General features: G+C 36.5%; 1 protein-coding gene across 15 annotated transcripts in view; it reads left to right on the top strand.

The window, feature by feature from the left end:
- Nucleotides 1-26,890, top strand: part of ROBO1 (roundabout guidance receptor 1) — a 1,167,403-nt gene that overhangs the window by 1,079,386 nt on the left and 61,127 nt on the right. For all 15 annotated transcript variants that reach the window (XM_016941499.4, XM_016941496.4, XM_063806043.1 and 12 more), the window contains 7 exons: nucleotides 15,029-15,234; nucleotides 16,765-16,846; nucleotides 17,028-17,196; nucleotides 17,281-17,447; nucleotides 23,212-23,333; nucleotides 24,065-24,296; nucleotides 25,522-25,643. In XM_016941499.4, coding sequence (XP_016796988.2) covers nucleotides 15,029-15,234; nucleotides 16,765-16,846; nucleotides 17,028-17,196; nucleotides 17,281-17,447; nucleotides 23,212-23,333; nucleotides 24,065-24,296; nucleotides 25,522-25,643 — 1,100 coding nt within the window. The remainder of the gene's footprint in view (nucleotides 1-15,028; nucleotides 15,235-16,764; nucleotides 16,847-17,027; nucleotides 17,197-17,280; nucleotides 17,448-23,211; nucleotides 23,334-24,064; nucleotides 24,297-25,521; nucleotides 25,644-26,890) is intronic.

Below are 26,890 nucleotides of genomic sequence, written 5' to 3'. Positions count from 1 at the left end.
AACCTAACAGCTCACAACTTATGATAATGAACAAGTTTTCTTCAATGTGATTTCATTCTGTCAACTCCCCTAAACATGCTCAATTAGTGCCAAACCTATTGTAAGGACACAGTGCTGAACAAAATCTCCAAACTGTAAGATGGACAGTAGTGATAATTTGAGAAGAAGATGAAAGAAAAAGAAAAAAACACATATAAATATGTTTTATTCTCTGTATTTATATGTATTTTTTCTTTCATATCTTATTTCATATACATATAAATATATATACATGTATAGTATATGTGTGTGCAATCAAGAAAGTGTTACAAGAATTTTTCAAATTAAAAATAGAACCAAAGCCATGACAGTGGCAAGGGATTTGTTACTTCTGAATCTAAATTTATTGTAGTGATTGGAATAATATTTTCACTATCAATTCCAAAAAGTAGATGAAAGAGCACTTAAAGAAAGAAACAACCTGTCTCTTAGGGAAGAAAATGGAACACGAATAAAAGAAGAGAAGCAGGAATAAAAGATGCTTACTCTATATATTCAGTATTGTTGATCTTTTAAAACTTCTGATAAAGACTCAAATAATCAATATAATAGAAGTTGCTTTCTAAATTAGAATCTGTGGAGTCATCTTTGACTCCTCATCTTTCTTTATCTCTGTATCTATTCAATAATCTTTTTAATCCATCGAGTTGTCTTCATCAACTCTCAGAGCTAGTCATCTGTAGTGTGAAATTGTAACAGCCTACTAATTCCATCCTGTTTCTGGTCTTCTCCCCAAATTACATTTTCTTGTTGTTGCTAGAATACTGTTTCTCTAGACCACTCTTATTTTCCCGATTACGTAAACTGAAGTATAATACGCATGCCATGAAGTAAGTAAACTAATGCAGCTTGATGAATTTATTCATGTCATGACCACTCCGATCAAGATATGGAACATTTCCAAGACCATAGAAGGCTTCCATTGACTCTCTTCTAGTCAACAAGCCTCTCGCTAGCAGAGATAATAACTTTTCTGACTTTTATCATCATTGATTCCTTTTATCTATTCTTAAAATCCAGCTAAATGAAATCATACAGTAGATAGACTTTTGTGTATATTTTTGCCTCAAAATAATGTCAGTAAAATACACTTAGGTTCTTTTTTGTTGCTGTGTAGTATTCCATCACATAAATGACCACAATTTATTTATGTATTCTCGTATTGATGGAGTATTTTCAGCTTTGGATTTTTGTTAATAAAGCTCATTATTCCTGTACATGTCCATTGTTGGGCAGGTGCACTCAGTTATCTTGGTTTGCCTTTAGTGGACATACATACTAATTCCTTTTTGTTTTCCCATGTATTTGAAATACAGGTCTTCATCAGATACGTATATTGGAAATATTTCTTCCTGGTCATTCTCTTAATGACGGTTTTAGGGATTAAGTAATTAATTTTGCTGAAAACCATTTTTTTTTTATGATTAGTGCGTTTACTCTTCTGTCCTACCTTGAGGCCTTGAAAATATTCTTCTATGTCTTCTTCTAGAAGCTTTATTATTTACACCTTTGATATTTTGCGATGCAAATTTTTTTTATCTACCTTGAGTTAATTTTTGTGTATGGTATGAGTTCAAAGTCAAAATTCTTTTCATTTCCCCCATATGAAAACTAATAATTCCAGCATAATTTATTGGAAAGATTATCCTTTCTCCACTGAATTGCAGTGGCATCTTATCACAATTCCAATAAACATAGATTTGTGGGCCTATTTCTGGTCTATTTATTCTATTTTATGCCACCCAAAATGCTAGGATTATAGGTATGAGCCACCACGCCCGGCCCATATGTGTTAATTATTGTAGTTTATACTAAGTCTTAAAAACTGGTGGTATAAGTCTCCACCTTTCTTTCCTTGTTTTGAGTTTGCTATTAAAGATCATCAACATATTCTTACAAATTTTAAAATAAACTTGTGAAAATTTCACATGTACACACCCACTCCCTAAACAAACAAAAAATCTGAATATTTAATTTTGATTTTATTTGAATTGTTGAATAACTTAAGAATTAACATCTTAATCTGAGTCAATTCAGGGAAACAGTAAATATCCCACATGTATCTCTCAATTATTTAGGTCTTTACTTTCTCTCAGCAATGGTTTGTAGTTTCAAGACTAAAGGCTTTGCACATATTTTGGTACATTTATACATAGGTGTTTCATGATTTTGATGTGACGGTGTGTGTGTGTGTGTGTATCTACAAAACTCCTAGCCAACATTGTATCTGGTGGTAAAATATTATTTCCCCCTGAAGTTAGGATCAAGAAAAATATGTCCATTATTGCCAATTCTGCTCACTATATTGGAGGTCACAGGCAATGTAGGACAAGTAAAAGAAATAAAATGTATAAATATTGAAAGAAAGACATAAAACTGTTTTTATGTGCAGCTGAAACATTTTGTACATAAAAATTTCAAAATAATCTACCTACAAACTATTAAAAATGAGTGAATTTAGCAAAGTTGCTGGACACAAGGTTAATATAAAAAAGTCAACTGTACATTCAAGCACTTGCCTCATACAATTCAACAATAAAATTACATTATTATACTTTTATTCCTATATATTATATATAATATATATGATTTTTTATGTGACTGTGTATATATATATTTTTTGATATTACTGTGTGTATATATACGTGTATATATACGTATATATACACAGTCACATTAAAAAATATTTATTATATATCAAATATATAAACAAAAAATATATATTTTTTGATATGACTGTATATATGTGTATATACACATATACACACATATATACTATATATACATATATACACATATATACACAGTCATATATATACATATACACACATATATACACAGTCATATATATACATATATACATATACACACACAGTCATATCAAAATATATATATTTGTGTGCATATATATTTTTGATATATGTAATATATTTTTACATGACATAAATGTACAAAGTGTGTCAGGTGCACATAAAAACAGTTTTATGTCTTTCAATATTTATGTCTTTTTTTCAATATATATATCTTTCAAGTTTTATGTCTCTCTTTCAGTATTTATACATTTTATTTCTTTTACTTGTCCTACATTGCCTGTGACCTCCAATATAGTGAGCAGAATTGGCAATAATGGGCATACTCTTCTTGATCCTAACTTCAAGGGGAAATAATTTAATATTTTACCACCAGATACAATGTTGGCTAGGACTTTTGTAGATATCTTTGAATTTCAAGAAGTTCTGGAGGAATTTGCTAAAACATCAGTTTCATTATTTGCTTTTCTAATGTTCTCAGGATAAAGTGTATATTCCTTAACGTGCTTTACCATTCATTGATCTGCCCCCACTGCAGGTTCAGCTCTGAATACTGTGTTGCTCACGTGCCCTAATCATTGTGCTTGCCATGCTTCTCCGTCTTTTTTTTTTTTTGAGACTGAGTCGCCCAGGCTGGAGTGCAGTGGTGCGATCTCAGCTCACTGTAAGCTCCGCCTCCCAGGTTCAGGCCATTCTCCTGCCTCAGCCTCCCGAGTAGCTGGGACTGCAGGCTCCCGCCACCACGCCCGGCTAATTTTTGTATTTTTAGTAGAGACGGGTTTCACCGTGTTAGCCAGGATGGTCTCGATCTCCTGACCTCGTGATCCACCCGCCTCGGCCTCCCAAAGTGCTGGGATTACAGGCGTGAGCCACCGCGCCCAGCTGCTTCTCCGTCTTAAGTCTTCTGCACGTTGTTTCCACCAACGTGAAGCTTCATTTCCTTCAAGAAGCATTCCCTAACTCTTCAAATATAGGTTCTATACTCCAACCCCTGCAGTATATACATAGATTGCATCCTATACTTTTTTGTGTTCTGTTCATTTTCCTATGTTCTTCGTTAGACATTAAGTTCCATGAAGGCAGGACCTATGTCTCTCTAGTCAAATTAAATGCTTGCTACTATCCAACCAGAATGTCTCATGTGGCAAATGCTCCATAGATTTTTTTTTTATTATACTTTAAGTTTTAGGGTACATGTGCACAATGTGCAGGTTAGTTACATATGTATACATGTGCCATGCTGCTGTGCTGCACCCATTAACTCGTCATTTAGCATTAGGTATATCTCCTAATGCTATCCGTCCCCCCTCCCCCCACCCCACAACAGTCCCCAGAGTGTGATGTTCCCCTTCCTGTGTCCATGTGTTCTCATTGTTCAGTTCCCACCTGTGAGTGAGAACATGCGGTGTTTGGTTTTTTGTTCTTGTGATAGTTTGCTGAGAATGATGGTTTCCAATTTCATCCATGTCCCTACAAAGGACATGAACTCATCATTTTTTTCTGGCTGCATAGTATTCCATGGTGTATATGTGCCACATTTTCTTAATCCAGTCTATCATTGTTGGACATTTGGGTTGATTCCAAGTCTTTGCTATTGTGAATAGTGCTGCAATAAACGTACGTGTGCATGTGTCTTTATAGCAGCATGATTTATAATCCTTTGGGTATATACCCAGTAATGGGATGGCTGGGTCAAATGGTATTTCTAGTTCTAGATCCCTGAGGAATCGCCACACTGTCTTCCACAATGGTTGAACTAGTTTACGGTCCCACCAACAGTGTAAAAGTGTTCCTATTTCTCCACATCCTCTCCAGCACCTGTTGTTTCCTGACTTTTTAATGATTGCCATTCTAACTGGTGTGAGATGGTATCTCATTGTGGTTTTGATTTGCATTTCTCTGATGGCCAGTGATGGTGAGCATTTTTTCATGTGTTTTTTGGCTGGATAAATGTCTTCTTTTGAGAAGTGTCTGTTCATATCCTTCGCCCACTTTTTGATGGGGTTGTTTGTTTTTTTCTTGTAAATTTGTTGGAGTTCTTTGTAGATTCTGGATATTAGCCCTTTGTCAGATGAGTAGGTTGTGAAAATTTTCTCCCATTTTGTAGGTTGCCTGTTCACTCTGATGGTAGTTTCTTTTGCTGTGCAGAAGCTCCTTAGTTCAATTAGATCCCATTTGTCAATTTTGACTTTTGTTGCCATTGCTTTTGGTGTTTTAGACATGAAGTCCTTGCCCATGCCTATGTCCTGAATGGTAATGCCTAGGTTTTCTTCTAGGGTTTTTATGGTTTTAGGTCTAACGTTTAAGTCTTTAATCCATCTTGGATTAATTTTTGTATAAAGTGTAAGGAAGGGATCCAGTTTCAGCTTTCTACATATGACTAGCCAGTTTTCCCAGCACCATTTATTAAATAGGGAATCCTTTCCCCATTGCTTGTTTTTCTCAGGTTTGTCAAAGATCAGATAGTTGTAGATATGCGGCGTTATTTCTGAGGCTTCTGTTCTGTTCCATTGATCTATATCTCTGTTTTGGTACCAGTACCATGCTGTTTTGGTTACTGTAGCCTTGTAGTATAATTTGAAGTCAGGTAGCGTGATGCCTCCAGCTTTGTTCTTTTGGCTTAGGATTGACTTGGTGATGCAGGCTCTTTTTTGGTTCCATATGAACTTTAAAGTAGTTTTTTCCAATTCTGTGAGGAAAGTCATTGGTAGCTTGATAGGGATGGCATTGAATCTATAAATTACCTTGGGCAGTATGGCCATTTTCACGATATTGATTCTTCCTACCCATGAGCATGGAATGTTCTTCCATGTGTTTGTATCTTCTTTTATTTCATTGAGCAGTGGTTTATAGTTCTTCTTGAAGAGGTCCTTCACATCCCTTGTAAGTTGGATTCCTAGGTATTTTATTCTCTTTGAAGCAATTGTGAATGGGAGTTCACTCATGATTTGGCTCTGTGTTTGTCTGTTATTGGTGTATAAGAATGCTTGTGATTTTTGTACATTGATTTTGTATCCTGAGACTTTGCTGAAGTTGCTTATCAGCTTAAGGAGATTTTGGGCTGAGACAATGGGGTTTTCTAGATACACAATCATGTCATCTGCAAACAGGGACAATTTGACTTCCTCTTTTCCTAATCGAATACCCTTTATTTCCTTCTCCTGCCTAATTGCCCTGGCCAGAACTTCCAACATTATGTTGAATAGGAGTGGTGACAGAGGGCATCCCTGTCTTGTGCCAGTTTTCAAAGGGAATGCTTCCAGTTTTTGCCCATTCAGTATGATATTGGCTGTGGGTTTGTCATAGATAGCTCTTATTATTTTGAGATACATCCCATCAATACCTAATTTATTGAGAGTTTTTAGCATGAAGGGTTGTTGAATTTTGTCAAAGGCCTTTTCTGCATCTATTGAGATAATCATGAGGTTTTTGTCTTTGGTTCTGTTTATATGCTGGATTACATTTATTGATTTGCGTATATTGAACCAGCCTTGCATCCCAGGGATGAAGCCCACTTGATCGTGGTGGATAAGCTTTTTGATGTGCTACTGGATTTGGTTTGCCAGTATTTTATTGAGGATTTTTGCATCAATGTTCATCAAGGATATTGGTCTAAAATTCTCTTTTTTGGTTGTGTCTCTGCCCGGCTTTGGTATCAGGATGATGCTGGCCTCATAAAATGAGTTAGGGAGGATTCCCTCTTTTTCTATTGTTTGGAATAGTTTCAGAAGGAATGGTATCAGTTCCTCCTTGTACCTCTGGTAGAATTCGGCTGTGAATCCATCTGGTCCTGGACTCTTTTTGGTTGGTAAGCTATTGATTATTGCCACAATTTCAGCTCCTGTTATTGGTCTATTCAGAGATTCAACTTCTTCCTGGTTTAGTCTTGGGAGAGTGTATGTGTTGAGGAATTTATCCATTTCTTCTAGATTTTCTAGTTTATTTGCGTAGAGGTGTTTGTAGTATTCTCTGATGGTAGTTTGTATTTCTGTGGGATCGGTGATGATATCCCCTTTATCATTTTTTATTGCATCTATTCGATTCTTCTCTCTTTTCCTCTTTATTAGTCTTGCTAGCAGTCTATCAATTTTGTTGATCCTTTCAAAAAAACAGCTCTTCGTTTCATTAATTTTTTGAAGGGTTTTTTGTGTCTCTATTTCCTTCAGTTCTGCTCTGATTTTAGTTATTTCTTGCCTTCTGCTAGCTTTTGAATGTGTTTACTCTTGCTTTTCTAGTTCTTTTAATTGTGATGTTAGGGTGTCAATTTTGGATCTTTCCTGCTTTCTCTTGTGGGCATTTAGTGGTATAAATTTCCCTCTACACACTGCTTTGAATGTGTCCCAGAGATTCTGGTATGTTGTGTCTTTGTTCTCATTGGTTTCAAAGAACATCTTTATGTCTGCCTTCATTTCGTTATGCACCCAGTAGTCATTCAGGAGCAGGTTGTTCAGTTTCCATGTAGTTGAGCGGTTTTGAGTGAGTTTCTTAATCCTGAGTTCTAGTTTGATTGCACTGTGGTCTAAGAGACAGTTTGTTATAATTTCTGTTCTTTTACATTTGCTGAGGAGAGCTTTACTTCCAACTGCATGGTCAATTTTGGAATAGGTGTGGTGTGGTGCTGAAAAAATGTATATTCTGTTGATTTGGGATGGAGAGTTCTGTAGATGTCTATTAGGTCCGCTTGGTGCGGAGCTGAGTTCAATTCCTGGGTATGCTTGTTAACTTTCTGTCTTGTTGATCTGTCTAATGTTGATAGTGGGGTGTTAAAGTCTCCCATTATTATTGTGTGGGAGTCTAAGTCTCTTTGTAGGTCACTCAGGACTTGCTTTATGAATCTGGGTGCTCCTGTATTGGGTGCATATATATTTAGGATAGTTAGCTCCTCTTGTTGAATTGATCCCTTTACCATTATGTAATGGCCTTCTTTTTCTCTTTTGATCTTTGTTGGTTTAAAGTCTGTTTTATCAGAGACTAGGATTGCAACCCCTGACTTTTTTTGTTTTCCATTTGCTTGGTAGATCTTCCTCCATCCTTTTATTTTGAGCCTATGTGTGTCTCTGCATGTGAGATGGGTTTCCTGAATACAGCACACTGATGGGTGTTGACTCTTTATCCAATTTGCCAGTCTGTGTCTTTTAATTGGAGCATTTAGTCCATTGACATTTAAAGTTAATATTGTTATGTGTGAATTTGATCCTGTCGTTATGATGTTAGCTGGTTATTTTGCTCATTAGTTGATGCAGTTTCTTCCTAGCCTTGATGGTCTTTACAATTTGGCATGTTTTTTCAGTGGCTGGTACTGGTTGTTCCTTTCCATGTTTAGTGCTTCCTTCAGGAGCTCTTTTAGGGCAGGCCTGGTGGCGACAAAATCTCTCAGCATTTGCTTGTCTGTAAAGTATTTTATTACTCCTTCACTTATGAAGCTTAGTTTGGCTGGATATGAAATTCCAGGTTGAAAATTCTTTTCTTTAAGAATGTTGAATATTGGCCCCCACTCTCTTCTGGCTTGTAGAGTTTCTGCCGAGAGATCCGCTGTTAGCCTGATGGTCTTCCCTTTGTGGGTAACCCGACCTTTCTCTCTGGCTGCCCTTAATATTTTTCCCTTCGTTTCAACTTTGGTGAATCTGACAATTATGTGTCTTGGAGTTGCTCTTCTCGAGGAGTATCTTTGTGGCGTTCTCTGTATTTCCTGAATCTGAATGTTGGCCTGCCTTGCCAGATTGGGGAAGTTCTCCTGGATAATATCCTGCAGAGTGTTTTTCAACTCGGTTCCATTCTCCCCGTCACTTTAAGGTACACCAGTCAGATGTAGATTTGGTCTTTTCACATAGTCCCATATTTCTTGGAGGCTTTGTTCATTTCTTTTTATTCTTTTTTCTCTAAACTTTCCTTCTCGCTTCATTTCATTCATTTCATCTTCCATCACTGATACCCTTTCTTCCAGTTGATCGCATCAGCTCCTGAGGCTTCTGCATTCTTCACGTAGTTCTCAAGCCTTGGCTTTCAGCTCCATCAGCTCCTTTAGGCACTTCTCTGTATTGGTTATTCTAGTTATACATTCGTCTAAATTTTTTTAAAGTTTTTAACTTCTTTGCCTTCGGTTTGAATTTCCTCCTGTAGCTTGGAGTAGTTTGATCATCTGAAGCCTTCTTCTCTCAGCTCGTCAAAGTCATTCTCCGTCCAGCTTTGTTCCGTTGCTGGTGAGGAGCTGCGTTCCTTTGGAGGAGGAGAGGTGCTCTGCTTTTTAGAGTTTCCAGTTTTTCTGCTCTGTTTTTTCCCCATCTCTGTGGTTTTATCTACTTTTGGTCTTTGATGATGGTGAGGTATAGATGGGTTTTTGGTGTGGATGTCCTTTCTGTTTGTTAGTTTTCCTTCTAACAGACAGGACCCTCAGCTGCAGGTCTGTTGGAGTTTGCTAGAGGTCCACTCCAGACCCTGTTTGCCTGGGTACCAGCAGCGGTGGCTGCAGAACAGCGGATTTTCATGAACCTTGAATGCTGCTGTCTGATCGTTCCTCTGGAAGTTTTGTCTCAGAGAAGTACCCGGCCCCGTGAGGTGTCAGTCCGCCCCTACTTGGGGGTGCCTCCCAGTTAGGCTGCTCGGGGGTCAGGGGTCAGGGACCCACTTCAGGAGGCAGTCTGCCCTTTCTCGGATCTCCAGCTGCGTGCTGGGAGAACCACTGCTCTCTTCAAAGCTGTCAGACAGGTACATTTAAGTCTGCAGAGGTTACTGCTGTCTTTTTGTTTGTCTGTGCCCTGACCACAGAGGTGGAGCCTACAGAGGCAGGCAGGCCTCCTTGAGCTGTGGTGGGCTCCACCCAGTTCGAGCTTCCAGGTGGCTTTGTTTACCTAATCAAACAACTAACTCGGCAATGGCAGGCCCCCCTCCCCCAGCCTCGCTGCCGCCTTGCAGTTTGATCTCAGACTGCTGTGCTAGCAATCAGCGAGACTCCGTGGGCGTAGGACCCTCCAAGCCAAGTGCGAGATATAATCTCCTGGTGCGCCGTTTTTTAAGCCTGTTGGAAAAGCACAGTATTAGGGTGGGAGTGGCCTGATTTTCCAGGTGCCGTCTGTCACCCCTTTCTTTGACTAGGAAAGGGAACTTCCTGACCCCTTGTGCTTCCCGAGTGAGGCAATGCCTCGCCCTGCTTCGGCTCGCGAACCGTGCACTGCACCCACTGTCCTGCACCCACTATCTGGCACTCCCTAGTGAGATGAACCCGGTACCTCAGATAGAAATGCAGAAATCACCCATCTTCTGCGTCGCTCATGCTGGGAGCTGTAGACTGGAGCTGTTCCTATTTGGCCATCTTGGCTGCCAGCCGATTTTTTTTTTTTTAATGAGTGGATGAAACAAAGAAAAAAGGAAAAAGAACTAGCTTTTGGTTAAGTGAGAATTGAGCACTATGATTGTCTCTCTCAAAAGCTCAAACTCTTACCCCTGTATATGATACATATTATACATGTACTGGCTCCAATAAGCTAGTATGACCTAAATATTTTTATAATGTCTTAAGTACATTACAGCCATTAAATAATGATTGTGAAAGCCATATAGTGAATTCGATAATGACTACTATAACCAATATATAGAGACATTAGAACATAGAGTGATACACACATTAATAATTGCAACTTTATAAAGCAACTTATATATAGGTATACATAAAAAAAGATTTTAGAAACCTATGCTAAAGTAGTCTCAAATATCTCCAATTTTTATAATTATAATTTAAAGCAAAGGTTTTCATGTGCCAACTGACATGACGTTATCACAAATTGCTTGTATTTGTGAGACTAGATCACGCGTAGACCTTTTATTAAACTATAAAATACAAAAACAAAATCTCTAAATATCTGTGAATTTGGGATTCTTCCCTACTAGCCAGTTCAACACTAAATGTCCTGTTTCACCCTGCAAACTCTGGGCATTTTAAGGTGATTTCGTGTTTGCTGTTTTGGCACTGTTTTTAAAGTTTTGTTTGCTTTATTTTGGAGCTTATTGATATTGTGAAAACAATTTAACACTGTGGTCTCATTCTTCATGGGTAAAACTAGAATTATTGCAAGTGCTGGAAATACCGGTATTTATACATTAGCAAGTCCAGAGGATGGCTAGTAGGCAGAGTACTTTGGGGATACTATTCGTCTTTAGCTTCCTGACCTTCTTTACTGTTTGCAAACAGAACAAAGACAAAGGCAGAATCAAACATGAAGCACAGAAGTAGCAGCTGCCTTTAAAATGTTGTGTTGACTGTAGCTGTGACCTATCCCTAATAGCATTTGACTCAGAAACATACAAATTCATGTCTTCTATTTAACTGAACATCTTTCTTCTCTTTACTATAATATCAGAAGGTAAGAAAACAAAGTTAATGATTACTACATAATGTATAAAATTTAAAATCATTCGTATTCATCTCACAAAATTTATAGATACATAGTGCAAAGAGTGTTATATTTTATACAGAAAAAAGATTTGCCAGTTACTACTTGATTTGGACAAGTCACTTGAACTTCTAGAGTTTCAGTTACCTGATTTCTAAAATGGAATAATAATATTTTATAGCCAAATTTATAATTTCCAAGATACAATATTTGCAGTTTGTAAATGGATGACAATTATGCTCTTTATCTGCGATGTTTATTGGTGTATAATGTGACTTTTGTACATGAACTAATCAATGTGTGTATATTCTGTTCTTTTTCTCTTAAAATTATTTCCTAAATATATTTATGTATATTAACATAGACTTCATGATCGCTATTTTTGAGGTGACAAATTACAACATTCTGATTATATACCCTTATTTTGGACGGGTTTTGAAGTCTTTCACTAAATGTGGGGAAAAGATAGCTAAACTTTTATAAACTTTTATAACCCTGCTGTAATATATGTATATATATATATATATTATATATGTAACCTAGCTGTAATATATATTTTAGCTGTAATATATATATATATTTATATGTATTATATATTATTTTATATATTTTATATATATATATTTTTATAACAGGTAGTGTAACCCTGCTGTAATATATATATATATTTATAACAGGTGGTGTAACCCTGCTGTAATATATATTACAGCACCTGTTATACCTGTTACACTGCTTATACCATCACTACCTCCACCACTATTATTTTTATACTGACAATAATGAGCTACAGTGACTAATAACAAGTTATAGGATAAGCTTACCTAGGGCCAGGCACTATACTAGAAACTTTTCACACATGAACAATTTCAAATCTAACCATATCTCATTTTACCAGTGAAGAAACTGAGGCAGTGAATGTGAAGATGTGTACCCAACTTACAATGATAAGTAGCAGAACTGACATGTTTGCACCCTCCAATAAGGTAGCTACTTACCATATGGGGCTATTTAAATTTGAATTTAAATTACTTAAAATTAAATACAATTGCATATCCAATTCCCCAATTACTCTAGCTACACTTACATGTTCAGTAGTCACTTGGCGCTGTTGGCTACTGTATTGGAGAGAGTAGATATGGAACATTTCTGTTGTAGATATGGAACATTTCTGTTGTATGGTGCTAACATTTTCTGACTCCAAAGTCCGTGCATTTAATCACTTTGTTAAACATTTCTGATTCTTACACTTCCTATTTTATTTCTGGATAATTCATTCTAATAATTCCAACAGAAGATCCTAGACCTGAATATAAGGTTTGTCTCCTTCTAAATTAAGGTTTGACTCATAAATGCAGTACATTCTTTGGTGTCTGTAAGTGTAAACATTTTACGAGTATTTTATTCTACTTCATGACATCAAAAACTTTCATTTCTCTACCTGGAAACATCAAATTGCTTTAATAAACCCTTAAATATTTCTCTTTTTTTTTTGAGACAGGGTCTCACTCTGTCACCCAGGCTGGAGTGCGGTGGCCTGATCAAAGTCCACCACTGCAGCCCTAACCTCCTGGGCTCAGGTGATCCTCCCACCTCAGTCTGTCAAGTTGCTGGGACTACAGGTGCACACCACCATGGCCGGCTAATTTATTTTTATTTTTATTTTTATTTTTGTGGAGATGGGGTTTTGCCATGTTACCCAGGTGGGTTTTGAACTCTTAGGCTTAAGCAATCCACCTTACTTGGCCACCCAAAGTGCAGGATTACAGGTGTGAGCCCCAGTGCCTGGCCAAATCTTTCATCTCTGATTTACATAATAGTTTTTTGTTGTTGTTGTTGTTGTTTTTACCAAAGAGGACACTAGTGATACTACAGTACATAATATGTCTAGCCTTTTGCAATTAGCCAAGCACTCCCTTATCTGTTCCATTTAAATATGCATAACAATACCCTGTCTGAGCTATTTAGAAAAACATATTATTATGCTTAGTTGATGGATTTAAAAACAATACAAAACTGAGGCTTAGAGAATTTAAGGAACTTGCCCAAAGACATATGGCAGATGCTAGAGCTGATCTTTTTCTTTTATTGCTTTATTTTTGTTAAGTATACATTGTAAATTATGCCACAAAAATGGCATCAATAACTGGTTTAGGATGGAATGGAGAGGTGTGGATGACACTAAATAAAATACAAATATCAAAGAACCATAAAGATAGAGGACATTGAATATATTCCCAGATATTGGATTATTTCTAAATATGATAAGACTACCAAATTTAAACCATTCTTCTACTGGACTTAATTATAATCAGTTATAAAGAATATTCCTTCTGCCAAGTTTCAAACTCTAGCCTTCTAATTCACCCCTTGATATTGCAAATTTCACCCTAGTAACCAAGACAAAGAAGAGAATTGGAAGAGTAGAGTGGAAATGCACAGCTGCTGATTTCACTCCATTGCTTTCCTGTTTATCTTTTCTTTTCTTTTTTTTTTTTTAGTTTGCATGCACAAAACTAATACTTATTGCATGACAAATGAGGAGCAAATTGAAGTGTGACTCCAGCTTGTGAAAATCTTTGGTGCATAAAGCTTGGAACATGACAGATCCAGCTTTGAAAATTATTGCTTCCAAAATTTAGTTACTCTGACAACCACTTTTCTTTAACCAGGCAACTTAGAATCTTTCTTTGTACATTTGTGTCTTTTAAAAATTTTTCATTAACATCCAGAATTTTCAAGTTGAATATTTAAAGAAAATTTCTGAAATTTGTTTTTTAAGTCATTAAAAAAAAAACTATAGAGTTTCATATAAATTGCCCAAGTCAGGGGATGGGAACACCTCTTCAATGTAGGATTTATTCTAGTTCCAACACAGTTGTTCTATGTTTTCCCCTAAAAAAGACTTCATGTCAGATAAAGTTTTTAGATTTTAGATTTTTTTTCATGTAATCATAGGGTTAATTGTATTTACACATAATAAAATTGCCTCTCGTTGTTGTTTTCCGTAGTATGTTATAACTATTATCTAAGGTAACAGAGTTAGCAGAGGCACGTTCCCAATCCCATTAATCCCAATAGAGAAGTATGGTGTTTGCCAAGTTAGAACATCATTTTGACTTGTCTCTTTGGATCAGCCAAACAACAATGTATTTGGGCAATTTTCCAATTTCTTTGAATTCATTACAGTTGGGTAATTTTCTCCCATGTATATTGTAATAGAAAGAATTACAAGAAAAAAAGACACAGGGAACTCAATCACACTGATTTATTAAATTATGAAATCCAATGCACTTTTTTGGATCCAAAATTGTTAAACATGCTGGTATGGTACCTTGTTTCTTTTTTTCTGTTGTACAAGTTATGAAATGTCAATTTGGCTTTGCTTCATTTATTAAAATTTATCTCATATGTTTCCTTGAGAGGAATGGTCTTTTTGTTATGTTGTGTTTTTTCATGTTTTTGAGTTTAAAAAGTACAGTATTCCATGATCACGTCTCTGTATCTACTTCACCATCCACAATCCTAATTCCCGAACTCTTTAAATAGGCCTCTTGACGATGCAGCCAGCTCAGTGAGTGGCTGGTCATTTGAAAGTAGCACATTGTGTCTCATTTTAGTATTCTGAATCAGTGCATCATATAAATGCATTTTGAATAATGCATGTCTCCTACTTTAATTACTTGTTTAATTATCTTTAGTTTGTTTCAAAGCCTAGAACAACTGCTGTTGCTTGGATGATTAGAAAATTGCTTCCAGTTGCAGAAATCTATTTCCTGTTGTTTCTTCTGGCAGTGATTGCAGATCGGCCTCCCCCAGTTATTCGACAAGGTCCTGTGAATCAGACTGTAGCTGTGGATGGCACTTTCGTCCTCAGCTGTGTGGCCACAGGCAGTCCAGTGCCCACCATTCTGTGGAGAAAGGATGGAGTCCTCGTTTCAACCCAAGACTCTCGAATCAAACAGTTGGAGAATGGAGTACTGCAGATCCGATATGCTAAGGTAACTTGGAACGGCACCTTGCGTTTCTTGTTTTGTTTCACTTTGTTTCTGCCTCCAACAACTGGCATTGAAATTTCTAACTTTGCAATTAATGAAGTGTTAAATGAAGAGTAGTAATGTATTTTTAATTTGATGGGTTTTTTTTCAGATATTTCATTGTATATGTTTGAGATGATTTAACTCATAATTTAGTCCATGGCAGGTAATTTAAGGTTGTATGGAGGAGAAGAAAGGATTTCTAAGAACCTACCGAGGAAAGTAAATGAGGGTTTGTGAGAGAATAAATATCTTCAAAGTAGTGGTACGAAGCAGTCCTTCCATAAAGCATCTTTTAAGATATTTACCTGTATCATTTTACGTGCAATATATTTAGGTAGTTCTTCTATTGTAAGTGTTTGTTTCAGCATTTTGCAATGGCAAAACTATACATGCAAACAAAAGCCATAAAGCAATGTACACACCGAGTGTACAATTCAAATCAGAATGCTCAATGATGGAAAGCCCACAGGTTTGTAGGAACCATTTAAGGATTTACTTTCACAGGGCATCATATCCCATGCTTGCTCTTTTAGGACTTTATTGTTTTGATTTTTCTTCTTTTTTTATGTCAAGATCAGACGAGATCCTGAGGCATATGAAAGAATAGTCCTGACAGCAATAAACATGAATTTCAGTTGCTTTATCTCCTAGTGTGGGTGGTTCCTTTGGAGTATTGGATCAGCATCACAGTTCACTTTAAGTGCCACAACAGTTAATATGTTGTGCTGCCTTGTGACTATTGTGACTTGGTTCCTGCAATTGCCAGGGCAAGATGACAACATTCTTTCTTTATCAAATGTTACTTTAAGACAGTTATTAGCTTGAGCAGAAGTAGATGGGTTTATTATCCTGCTGCTGATTTCAAAGTTGAACATGTAACCTATGTTTGCTTTCTGACATTCAGTTTTTAAAAGGGAGTGAGAGTGTTCGTTCCAGCTCGAGTTTGGCTTTGTGCTTCTTAAACTGCCTTAAGTTACAAGTTTTAAAACCCAGAAAAGTCACTAGTTTAAGAAAAAAATTCTATGATGCCTATCCTTTTTCTGTTGATCTCATATATCCATATAGTTAAATATGTAAGTAAAATATGAAATAGCAAGAATAGGCATTGGTTAAACTTTATCAGCCTTGTTATATAACTTATTAAACATAAAGATATATTTTAGCAATAAATATTAACGCTCTAAATTTGAAGAATTGTATGCCTTACTTTAGGAATTATTGTCCCTGAGACTGATGATAATATATGCTAATGCAATTAAATATTTCTTATTATACCATTAGAACAATCATATAAAATCTCTTTTTTTCTATATTGATGTAATATTTTCCTTCACATTCAATAAAAATATATTCAACTAAGGGGAAGTTTCTGGTTAGTGAATTTTAATGCAGTTATCCATATTCATGGATCATATACAAACCTGTAATTGCTTTTCCAGCCCAGTGAGTTCTTGATTTTTCCAAATATTTATTTTTTGTCTGCCTTCTCAGCTGGGTGATACTGGTCGGTACACCTGCATTGCATCAACCCCCAGTGGTGAAGCAACATGGAGTGCTTACATTGAAGTTCAAGGTAAAGTAAATGGTGTGTTTCCCTTAAAGTGAAGCTTAAAATGCAGTTGTTTACTTACTGGGATATTGATGGAGTAAATGTCCTCTTCCCTGAGTAGGTGTATGAATATGTTATCTGCATTTATCTGCTTATCTGTGTATGTGTAAACATCTTTTATTTTGGCCTTTTTCCTGCTTTTCAGAATTTGGAGTTCCAGTTCAGCCTCCAAGACCTACTGACCCAAATTTAATCCCTAGTGCCCCATCAAAACCTGAAGTGACAGATGTCAGCAGAAATACAGTCACATTATCATGGCAACCAAATTTGAATTCAGGAGCAACTCCAACATCTTATATTATAGAAGCCTTCAGGTAGAGTGAAGGAGATGCTTCCTAATTGTTCTTTTTTGATTCTCCATTAAATACGCATGTTCTAACCTGTGTGTCTATCCTTAGCCATGCATCTGGTAGCAGCTGGCAGACCGTAGCAGAGAATGTGAAAACAGAAACATTTGCCATTAAAGGACTCAAACCTAATGCAATTTACCTTTTCCTTGTGAGGGCAGCTAATGCATATGGAATTAGTGATCCAAGCCAAATATCAGATCCAGTGAAAACACAAGGTAAATATTGATTTACTTAAACCTGTGACACCTACTTATCCTTAGATGTTATAATTGCACAGACAAATCACTTGTGCTACATGCTAGAATTGTACATTTACAGTGTGTTGTTCAAGTTGCCCAAGTTGCTTAATTAATTTTTAATATACAAATACAATGTCTACAAACTTTATTATTTTCTGGACTAAGCATACCAACATAAGATGGATTAACAAAGAGAACTGTTTCTCATAAAATTACAAATATATCAAGACAAAAATATTACGTGAGGAGATGGAAAGTAGAATGATGGTTACCAGAGGCTGGGAAGGGTAGTAGGGTGGCTGTGGGGAGGGTGGAGATGGTTAACGGGTACAAAAAAGATATAATGAATAAGATCTAGTATTAGATAGCAACAAGGTGACTGCAGTCAATAATAATTTATTGTACATTTTTAAATAACTAAAGTACAACTGGAATGTTTGTGACACAAAAAAAGGATAAATGATTGAGGTGATGGATACCCCATTTACCCTGATGTGATTATTATGCCCTGTATGCCTATATCAAAATACCTCATGTACCCATAAATATATACACCTGTTAGTACCCATAAATTTTAAAAATATGTGAATATTTGTGTATTCTATTCAATTTCCTGAATTTTAAATATGATAACATGTAGGTATACAATCTTAATCATATTATAATTGTATTTAAAATTAAATTTTATTTATTTATAAGTTCAGTACTCACAACCTTCTGGATGAATTTTTAGATTACAACCCTAATCAAATAATACTCTCTTGAGATCACATAAATATAAGAGATATCTGGATACCTTTTATTTTTGGAAAAAAATCACGTCATTGTAAATAAAATGTGCTTGTTTTTATATTAGTAAAGAAAGGTAATTCTAGAGGGGAGTGATTGGAACTATAAAATTATTTTCTCAACATACAGAGGGATAGTGTTACTATCTTAAGGAAACAAAGGAAAAAAGAAAAAAAATAGACTTGCTTATTTTCATAGAAACAAGTTATACACAAGATGACTGAGACTTAAACTCCTTTGCTGCTGGTTTGGGAGAGGGGTCTGCCAGCCATGTTGCTGTTTTGTTACTTCATATATGTACAGAAACAGTCTTTTTGGAAGCACTTTTTGTTTCAGAATTTGCAGAAAAAGCACACCAAGTTGTAGAACATGCCCACGTTTGTCTCTTGTGTGAATGTAACACACCCATAGCTCATATTTGCTATTATGAATCACCTCTCCAGGAGCTTTACTATACTTGCAGCCTGCCTTAAGGCAGTCTGAGGTTTTTGATATTGGATACACATTTGTAAAGAATGTAGACCCAATGATAGCTATCAAATGAATTTAAACTTTTGTCCCCAGTACAGTGGTCTCCAGCCAGTAGACTCTAACTGAAAGGTTTTGGTGACTAGAGCTTAACACTGTTTTGTCCTGTACTCACATGCATGATTCTGGAATATGTAACCTCATTTGTAAGTGAGGAGTAAGTTAGCATTCTGTCTGAACATTCATTTAGTCTTTTTAACATTTCTGTCAATTTGCCTTTGCATATGCATAGCTAGTGGAACAATGTATTAGTCTGTTCTCACGCTGCTAATAAAGAACTTCCCCAAGACTGGGCAGTTTATAAAGGAAAGAGGTTTAATTGACTCACAGTTCAGCATGGCTGGGGAAGCCTCAGAAAACTTACAATCATGGCAGAAGGGGAAAGAAACACGTCCCGGTTCACATGGTGGCAGCAAGAGGTGCCAAGCAAAAGTGAGCAAAGCCCCTTATAAAACCATCAGGTCTCCTGAGAACTCACTCACTATCACGAGAACAGCAGCACGGGGTAACTACTCCATGATTCAATTACCTCCTACCGAGACCCTCCTATGACACATGGGGATTAGGAGAACTACAGTTCAAGATGAAATTTGGGTGAGGACACAGCCAAACCACATCACTCTAAGTATAATGAATCCTTGTTAACTGGAATACTGGAAATATAGAGAAACAGGCATACAGTTGTGAAATCAAAGACTTTTTTTTTTTAAATTTCAGCTCCTCAATCTACTAGCTGTGTGACCTTGAGCAAGCTAGTCAGCCCTTCTGAGTTTCCTCACCTATAAAATGGGGCTAAACATACCCATTCCTCGGGATTGGACAAAGAATACATTAACCAATCAATATATAAGTATATAAGATTCAGATTTGTTTTCTGTTTTATCCCATAAAATCTGTTATTGGACTTGTATTTCTTTTAGTGTCAGGACTAAAAGTAAAGGAAGTTCATAAAATTTGTGGATATCGTAAAACTGAGAAAGACAGCTAGTATGCCAAATAAGAGAATCAGAATTAAATATAGCTCAACAGATTGGACTGATGGGAGAGTGCTAACTATTAAAGTTAATAGAGCAAATTAAAAAGTCTGGTACTTGAACTTGGGTTTAAAAAATTAGCTGTAAAAGGATAGAGTAAAGACAGCAGGCTTACGGGAAGTATATGTGAGTGTGTCAGGGCTTTCGGAGTGGTCTGACTTTAAAATAAAACACCCATCTGAACCGACTGACGGATATAGTTGCCAAGAGAACAAATGTAGTCTTAGCTGGCACTAGAATTATGCCTGGATCAAGTAATTTTTCTCTTTTTACTTAGAACTATTCAGTTCATGAATGGAGTAATGTGTTTGTTCTGGACACTACATTTTCAGATGGACTTCTAAGAGGAGGACAGTAGGGATAGTCGATGAGGCCGCATGAAAGGCTGAAAATCACATCATATGAAAAGACATTCAAGGATCTGGGTATGATTAGGCCAGAAAATAATAACATCAGAGCAGACATGACATCTTTTCCTTAACATTTTAAGAGACTGCCGTATGGAAGAGTTACGCTTATTCTAGCTCGAGGCAACAGAAAAGGGCCCATGAGAAGAAGTAAAATTGAGGCACATATCTTGCCTATTCTTGGACTTCATTTGAGGCTGGAAGCCCTGGATTATAACTGTAATAAGAACCTGGGGAATCACCTGCAAAAATATTTCACTGGAGGGACCAGAAGGCAAACACAGCAAGGAGAAAAATGAGGGGTGAGGAAATTCAAGAAGGACTTGTTGGAAAGTGATTCATAAGGGAGCAGGCATAATTTCTCTAACCATTTCTGCAATGTGGTTGCAAAAGAATCTTCCCCAAGTGTAGATACTTAGGAATGAGCTGGGGTCAAAAGCTAAAGGTGCACAGATATAGGGCACAGGTTCCGAGTACAGGAGTCAGGTAGACCTATGTCATGGTTGGAGTTAGAGCCTTGTTATGTGGTAATCAAAGTGTGCTTCCCCAAAGACAAGATTTGATTATGCAAGGAAGATGAGATGAGCACCTGGCAGTTAAGGGTGGTGGTCATCGTGGCAGAGGTGCAGCTGTTGTTACCATTGTTAGTTACTATGATTCCTCACCCATGTGTCCTGTCTGTGTATCATTCTTGAGCCCTAGTTTTAAAAGAATCTATACAGATACATATCATACCTAAGATGATGTCAGTTATTATCAATGAGTGGGGCCTGGATAGGCTCCTCTCTGAGGTTGTGTATACGAAGTTTTAACGTTGGGGGAAACAGTTTGGCTGGAGCAATTAGGTCTTCTTTAAGTCTAATTCTGAATGTTGAGAAAGACCTTTTACATTGTCATACGTTTCTTTCAGGAGAAGGAGAACAAAAACAGTAACAGGATCAATTCATAAACTTCTCAAAATTATATTATCAGGTGTCACTTTCCCTTTTTCTCTCTGCTGTGAACATTTCTATTATAATGTTATAGACTGCTGTTGCTGTCATGGGTACTAGGTGGGAGAATCTAGCAATTTTCATGAAGGAACTGACTGGTAGGTTTATCTCAAATCAGAGGAATTCGGGATTGGGATGCAGATCATGGCAGTTATGTATAAAATGGTTATTTCTGTATTTGAAGATACTTTCTGAAAGGGAGATGATTTTGTGAGGATGGGAGCTTACGTATGAGGGAAGTACTTGGAAACTCACATCATATGTGTGTTTTCCACACATGAATACATTTTAATTGAACCTATGTTTATTAAGCAACACCTATGTATATGGCACTATGCTATATACTATGGGTCCACAATCCCTGCTCTGAGGAAAAGCAGTTTTTATGTCTTACCACAAGACAGCTTTTACCACAGCCCTCAGGATTAGCTGCCTTTGATGCCACCATCTGAAGCATAAGGAAACTGAAGAATAGTGAGATTAAGAAATTGTTCCAATGTTACGTGGTTTTTAAGTTGCCGAGGTGGGGTGCAAACCCAAGTCTGTTTCATTCCAAGTATTTCACTCTTATCCTAGAGATGGGTGACAGCTTGAGTCGTAGGAGCAATTGAGACCAGTGGGTAAGGAAGAGATGGAAAGGTGACGATCAAGTGTTTACTCCATAGAGGCTGTGATAATAGTTATCCTGAGGGCAGGTCCTAACCAAAAATATTGGTAAAGGAAGATGAAGTATGGGATGCCAGAATTATCCCAGTTCTTTTTTTTTCATCTTGCTTATTTGTCAGCTTAATTTCTAGGTTAAGTATAAAAACAACCAAACAATATGTAAGAGTGTTTGATATCAATCTCGATGTCATCTCTTCCACTTGCCTAGCTTCCCTGGACTTCATCCAAGATACTTAGCGATCTCATTCTTAGTATTCCTGCTTTTGCTTTCTACCCAAGATCAATTGTTTGAAGGTATTTAATGATTCATTAAACTAAAATTCTCATTTTAATTTTTTTATGTAATGGGGAATCATCTGGAATGTAGGTGCCAAAATACAATTCTTTGAGAAAGAGAATTCTGAAGTCCAAAAAACATTTTCTTCACTTCTTCCCATGTATTCCCTGTTACTATCATAAACAAAGCAAAACATCTGTGTTTAGAAAACCGCTTCAGAAATGGGCAAATGTTTTTTTGAGTGTAGACTTTAAGAAGCTTATCAAAAAAAATTAACATTAGTAGCCACTTCATTCTTACTGTGTTCTTAGTTTCCTTCCTAAAATTTTGGGGCTTTTGAGATTAAGAACTCTTCATTAAACCTTCTTTATTATGATACAATAACTAAACTAAAGGATCATCAATTAAATAAACGTTAAGTACTTTTTTCTCATGAGTCTAATCAGCTTGATTTTATTTTACTTCCTTGCTGACATCTGTATCACCTCCATTGTAGCCACTAACTTACCATATACCTTCTATGAGAAAATATCCAAGTTCATCTTAAAAGCTGTAAAGTATCTGCCTTCTTTCCGTTCTTGGTTTTCACTAACCATATCTCCTTTCTTTCCATTGCTTAGCCACTCTGCTGCAATTTCAGTCTCTTTTCTGTCTTGCATAGTTAGGATCACTACAGAAGGTTTTCACAAACTCAGGGAATTGCCCTAGTGCCCTCATTTTCATCAGGAAAGTGATCGTTACATGGTAGGAGGAGCCACTAAATGTTGTTATTTGCCATTGTTGTCTTTGCTTCCTGCTCTTTTTGCCTTTCTATAATACATGTCCTCTGCATTCTCTCTACTCTCTCTCTCTATCCCCTCTTACTTTCCTGATCCTAATAAAAAGGTTAAATTATTCCTTTTTTTTTTTTTTTTTTCCCGAATCACAGCCTGGCTTGGACTCTTCTTTACTGAGTGTTGCTATGAATGAACAGTTTGTTTCACCATGCTTTCATTCCGTTCAGTAACGTTGTGCAGACCCTGACACAGTTTTCTTGACTTGTTGTAGATGTCCTACCAACAAGTCAGGGGGTGGACCACAAGCAGGTCCAGAGAGAGCTGGGAAATGCTGTTCTGCACCTCCACAACCCCACCGTCCTTTCTTCCTCTTCCATCGAAGTGCACTGGACAGTGAGTTGTTACAATATTTGATCTCAGTTTTAATAAGCATCTGCGAGATCATTGTAATGCATATAAAATGTAACTATCTGTTGCCTACTTGTACATTAATGATAACTTTATAGTGTAAGCACTGTTTATTACAGTAGCTATTAGTTTGGTTTAAACAGAAAAACATTGCATCTTGAGCCTATTTTTTTCCTATTGTGCTGCAGTAGTGAACTTGACCTGTCTCAGGAAAGAAACAGATAGTATTAACTGTGTTATGTAACTTGTGATAGGATCATTATTACATGAGTCTTTTAAACTTAGAAATATTTCCAAGTAGTATTAAGTAGGCTTTTAAAATCAGAAAATCATCAAACATTTTAGCTTCTCATCCCCTCGACCCAGGGATGTCTTACATGCAATGTCAGAGCTGCCATCAGGCCTCACATTTCTGCATGAAGCATAGAAGTTAATGCCACAGAAATTTTTATCAAAAGATAGTGGAATTTTTTCAGTATTCTACTTATTTGAATGTTTTAGCTGAAGATTCTTTTGGATTTTCTATGAGCACGCTCATGTTGTCCACAAATAATGATTTTTATTTTTTCCTTTCTAATTCTTACACATTTCTTGTGTAAGAATGTGGGATGAAGCCAGACAGAATTTTGTGCATTTTATAACGTTTAATTTTTATTATTTTCTAATGAACCAATACAATAATATGAATAATTACATTTTACTTGTCTTTTTAATAGGTAGATCAACAGTCTCAGTATATACAAGGATATAAAATTCTCTATCGGCCATCTGGAGCCAACCACGGAGAATCAGACTGGTTAGTTTTTGAAGTGAGGACGCCAGCCAAAAACAGTGTGGTTATCCCTGATCTCAGAAAGGGAGTCAACTATGAAATTAAGGCTCGCCCTTTTTTTAATGAATTTCAAGGAGCAGATAGTGAAATCAAGTTCGCCAAAACCCTGGAAGAAGGCAAGTATGATGAAGCGTTTGATTTCCATGCATTGCAGTGTATTTGTTAGAATTTTATTAGCTTAATTTAAATTGTTATAATGTTAATAGTGGCATTAATTACTAACTTTCTTGATATTGAACATACATTTTGCTAACAGTATTTGTTTATTTAGAAAACTAGAAAAGCAAAATGCTATAATAGTTGACTTGCTTCAATAGTGGCCTACCTCAAATATGTAAATGTGAACATTATATTACTTAATGGCATATAGAAATTTAATTATTCAGAACTAAAATTCACATTTAAAAATGAAATTGTTTTCCGTTTGGTTTATTTTCCATTCAGCATTTTCTATTTGTTTATTTTGATCCATGATTTGAATAATGTGTTGATTTGCCCAGGACTTTGTGGGATTAGCATTTTCTTCCTAAATCTCATCTCTTTTAAAACACCTCAGTTCTAGACAAATCACTATAGCTGACCACCCTATTCCTAGAAATTAAACAATATTTACATAAAGGTAAAAGATTACATTAACTAACAACAGGATTTTTCCCAACATGTCTTTGTCACTTTGGCTGTATAAGTAATTATCATGAATGATTAATATTCATTTTCATACTTTTGAACATTTCGGGGGAGAACATGAGACTAGAGTTACACGGTAGAAGAAATAGGAATTGTCCTGGGATGTTTGGTGGAAACAAGGTATTTAACTTTGGTTATGGAAAATTCACAGTGGCAGTGAATTAGCATTGAGTGAGGAACAACTTAGGTAGTTTGGGACTATTCAGACTTGGATGAGATACATCTTTAAAACATATGCAGCTGGGCACAGTGGCTCACGCCTGTAACCCCAGCACTTTAGGAGGCTGAGGCGGGCGGATCACCTGAAGTCACGAGTTCCAGACCAGCCTGGCCAAGGCGGTGAAACCCCATCTCTATTAAAAATACAAAAATTAGTGGGGCATGGTGGTGGGTGCCTGTAATCCCAGCTACTCAGGGGGCTGAGGCAGGAGAATCGCTTGAACCTGGGAGGGGGAGGTTGCAGTGAGCCGAGATCATGTCACAGCACTACAGCCTAGACGACAGAGCGAGCCTCCGTCTCAAAAAAAAAAAAAAAAAAAAAAAGCATATATTGATATAGTATTAATACATCTATTATTGGGTTTGATATTAATTACCTGCTTTCAGTGTTCTCTAGCACATTCTAATAACCTACCTTTTAAAACAATTTAATAGCACCCAGTGCCCCACCCCAAGGTGTAACTGTATCCAAGAATGATGGAAACGGAACTGCAATTCTAGTTAGTTGGCAACCACCTCCAGAAGACACTCAAAATGGAATGGTCCAAGAGTATAAGGTATGAGTATAATATATATATATTAATGTCCTGATGGACAGCCCCCACCATTCATAAAGAAAAAGCAGGCTGGTATTTGTTTATGGATATTTGGCGCCATCTGCTGGTCCAAATAGCAACATGTAAAATTATTTTTAAAACGCTTTCTTGTTTATTCAGTGATTTTGAAATTCTGATTCAGGTGGTCTGACAGGGGCCCTTGCACATATATTTTGGTGAATCTTTTGGCGATTCTGATGTGCATCCTTAGTTAAGGCCCAAATAAGACTATACATGTTCTTCTGAGGAGCAAATTAATCTGTACGGTAACCAAGTATCCTGAGCAGAATTTTAAGTTTATTTTATTTTCAAAAGATTTTTAAAAACAAATTGAGAAACCTCTTTATGAAATTTGTGTATATGAACAGTGTATTTTTTAAAGTATTTAAAAGACTGCCATAAGTGCACTGTGGATGTTTTAAGATATTTCAAGTAAGATTTTCTAGATAATTGAGGCATTAAAAGGTAAAAGTCTCTGTACTTTTAAGTGTTTTCTTAAGAGTTTCAAGGCTGTCTCAATACTGAGGAGTGACAGGATACTATGTGTTAGTCTAGAAAAATAGAATGTTATAGAAGATTTTTAAGGATTTAAAATGGGTGATGTCTCAGCTCTCAAGCTAAATTGTGGAATGTAGGCATTTTCCCCTAAGAGTCAGAACTCATTTCTCTCCTGAAGAAATGCAAAAGGGTGGATTTCACGTAACTTCATGGTCAATTTAAAATAATAAAATGCCTTTCAGAACCTGATTGACTGGTACAAAATCAGTTTGTGGCTTTGGTTCAGCTGTATAATGTAAATGGGATTTTTAAAAAAATCACAAAAGAGTCTTAATTTCCAAATGATCAGCTCCTGGTATAGGGTCTGAGCATTTCTTGGTGTTATGTATTGAAACTATATTAAAATAATATTAACTTTCAAAGAAAATGTAAAAAGATAAATGATGGAAGAGACTAGGCTTAGATTTCTTTTAAATCTCACTTCCTATTAGAGTTTAGACAATTGTCTACTTAAAGTTAATGGTATATATTGCTTGAGGACATCATAAGGAATATAGAGTATGTCAGTTGGGCGCGGTGGCTCACGCCTGTAATCCCAGCACTTTGAGAGGCCGAGGCAGGCAGATCATCTGAGGTCAGGCCGGCCTGGCCAACACGGTGAAAGCCCGTCTCTACTAAAAATACAAAAATTAGCTGAGTGTGGTGGTGCA

This window comes from Pan troglodytes, chromosome 2, assembly GCF_028858775.2.
Source record: "Pan troglodytes isolate AG18354 chromosome 2, NHGRI_mPanTro3-v2.0_pri, whole genome shotgun sequence".
NCBI lineage: Eukaryota > Metazoa > Chordata > Mammalia > Primates > Hominidae > Pan > Pan troglodytes.
This window is presented reverse-complemented; position numbering and strand designations above follow the sequence as displayed.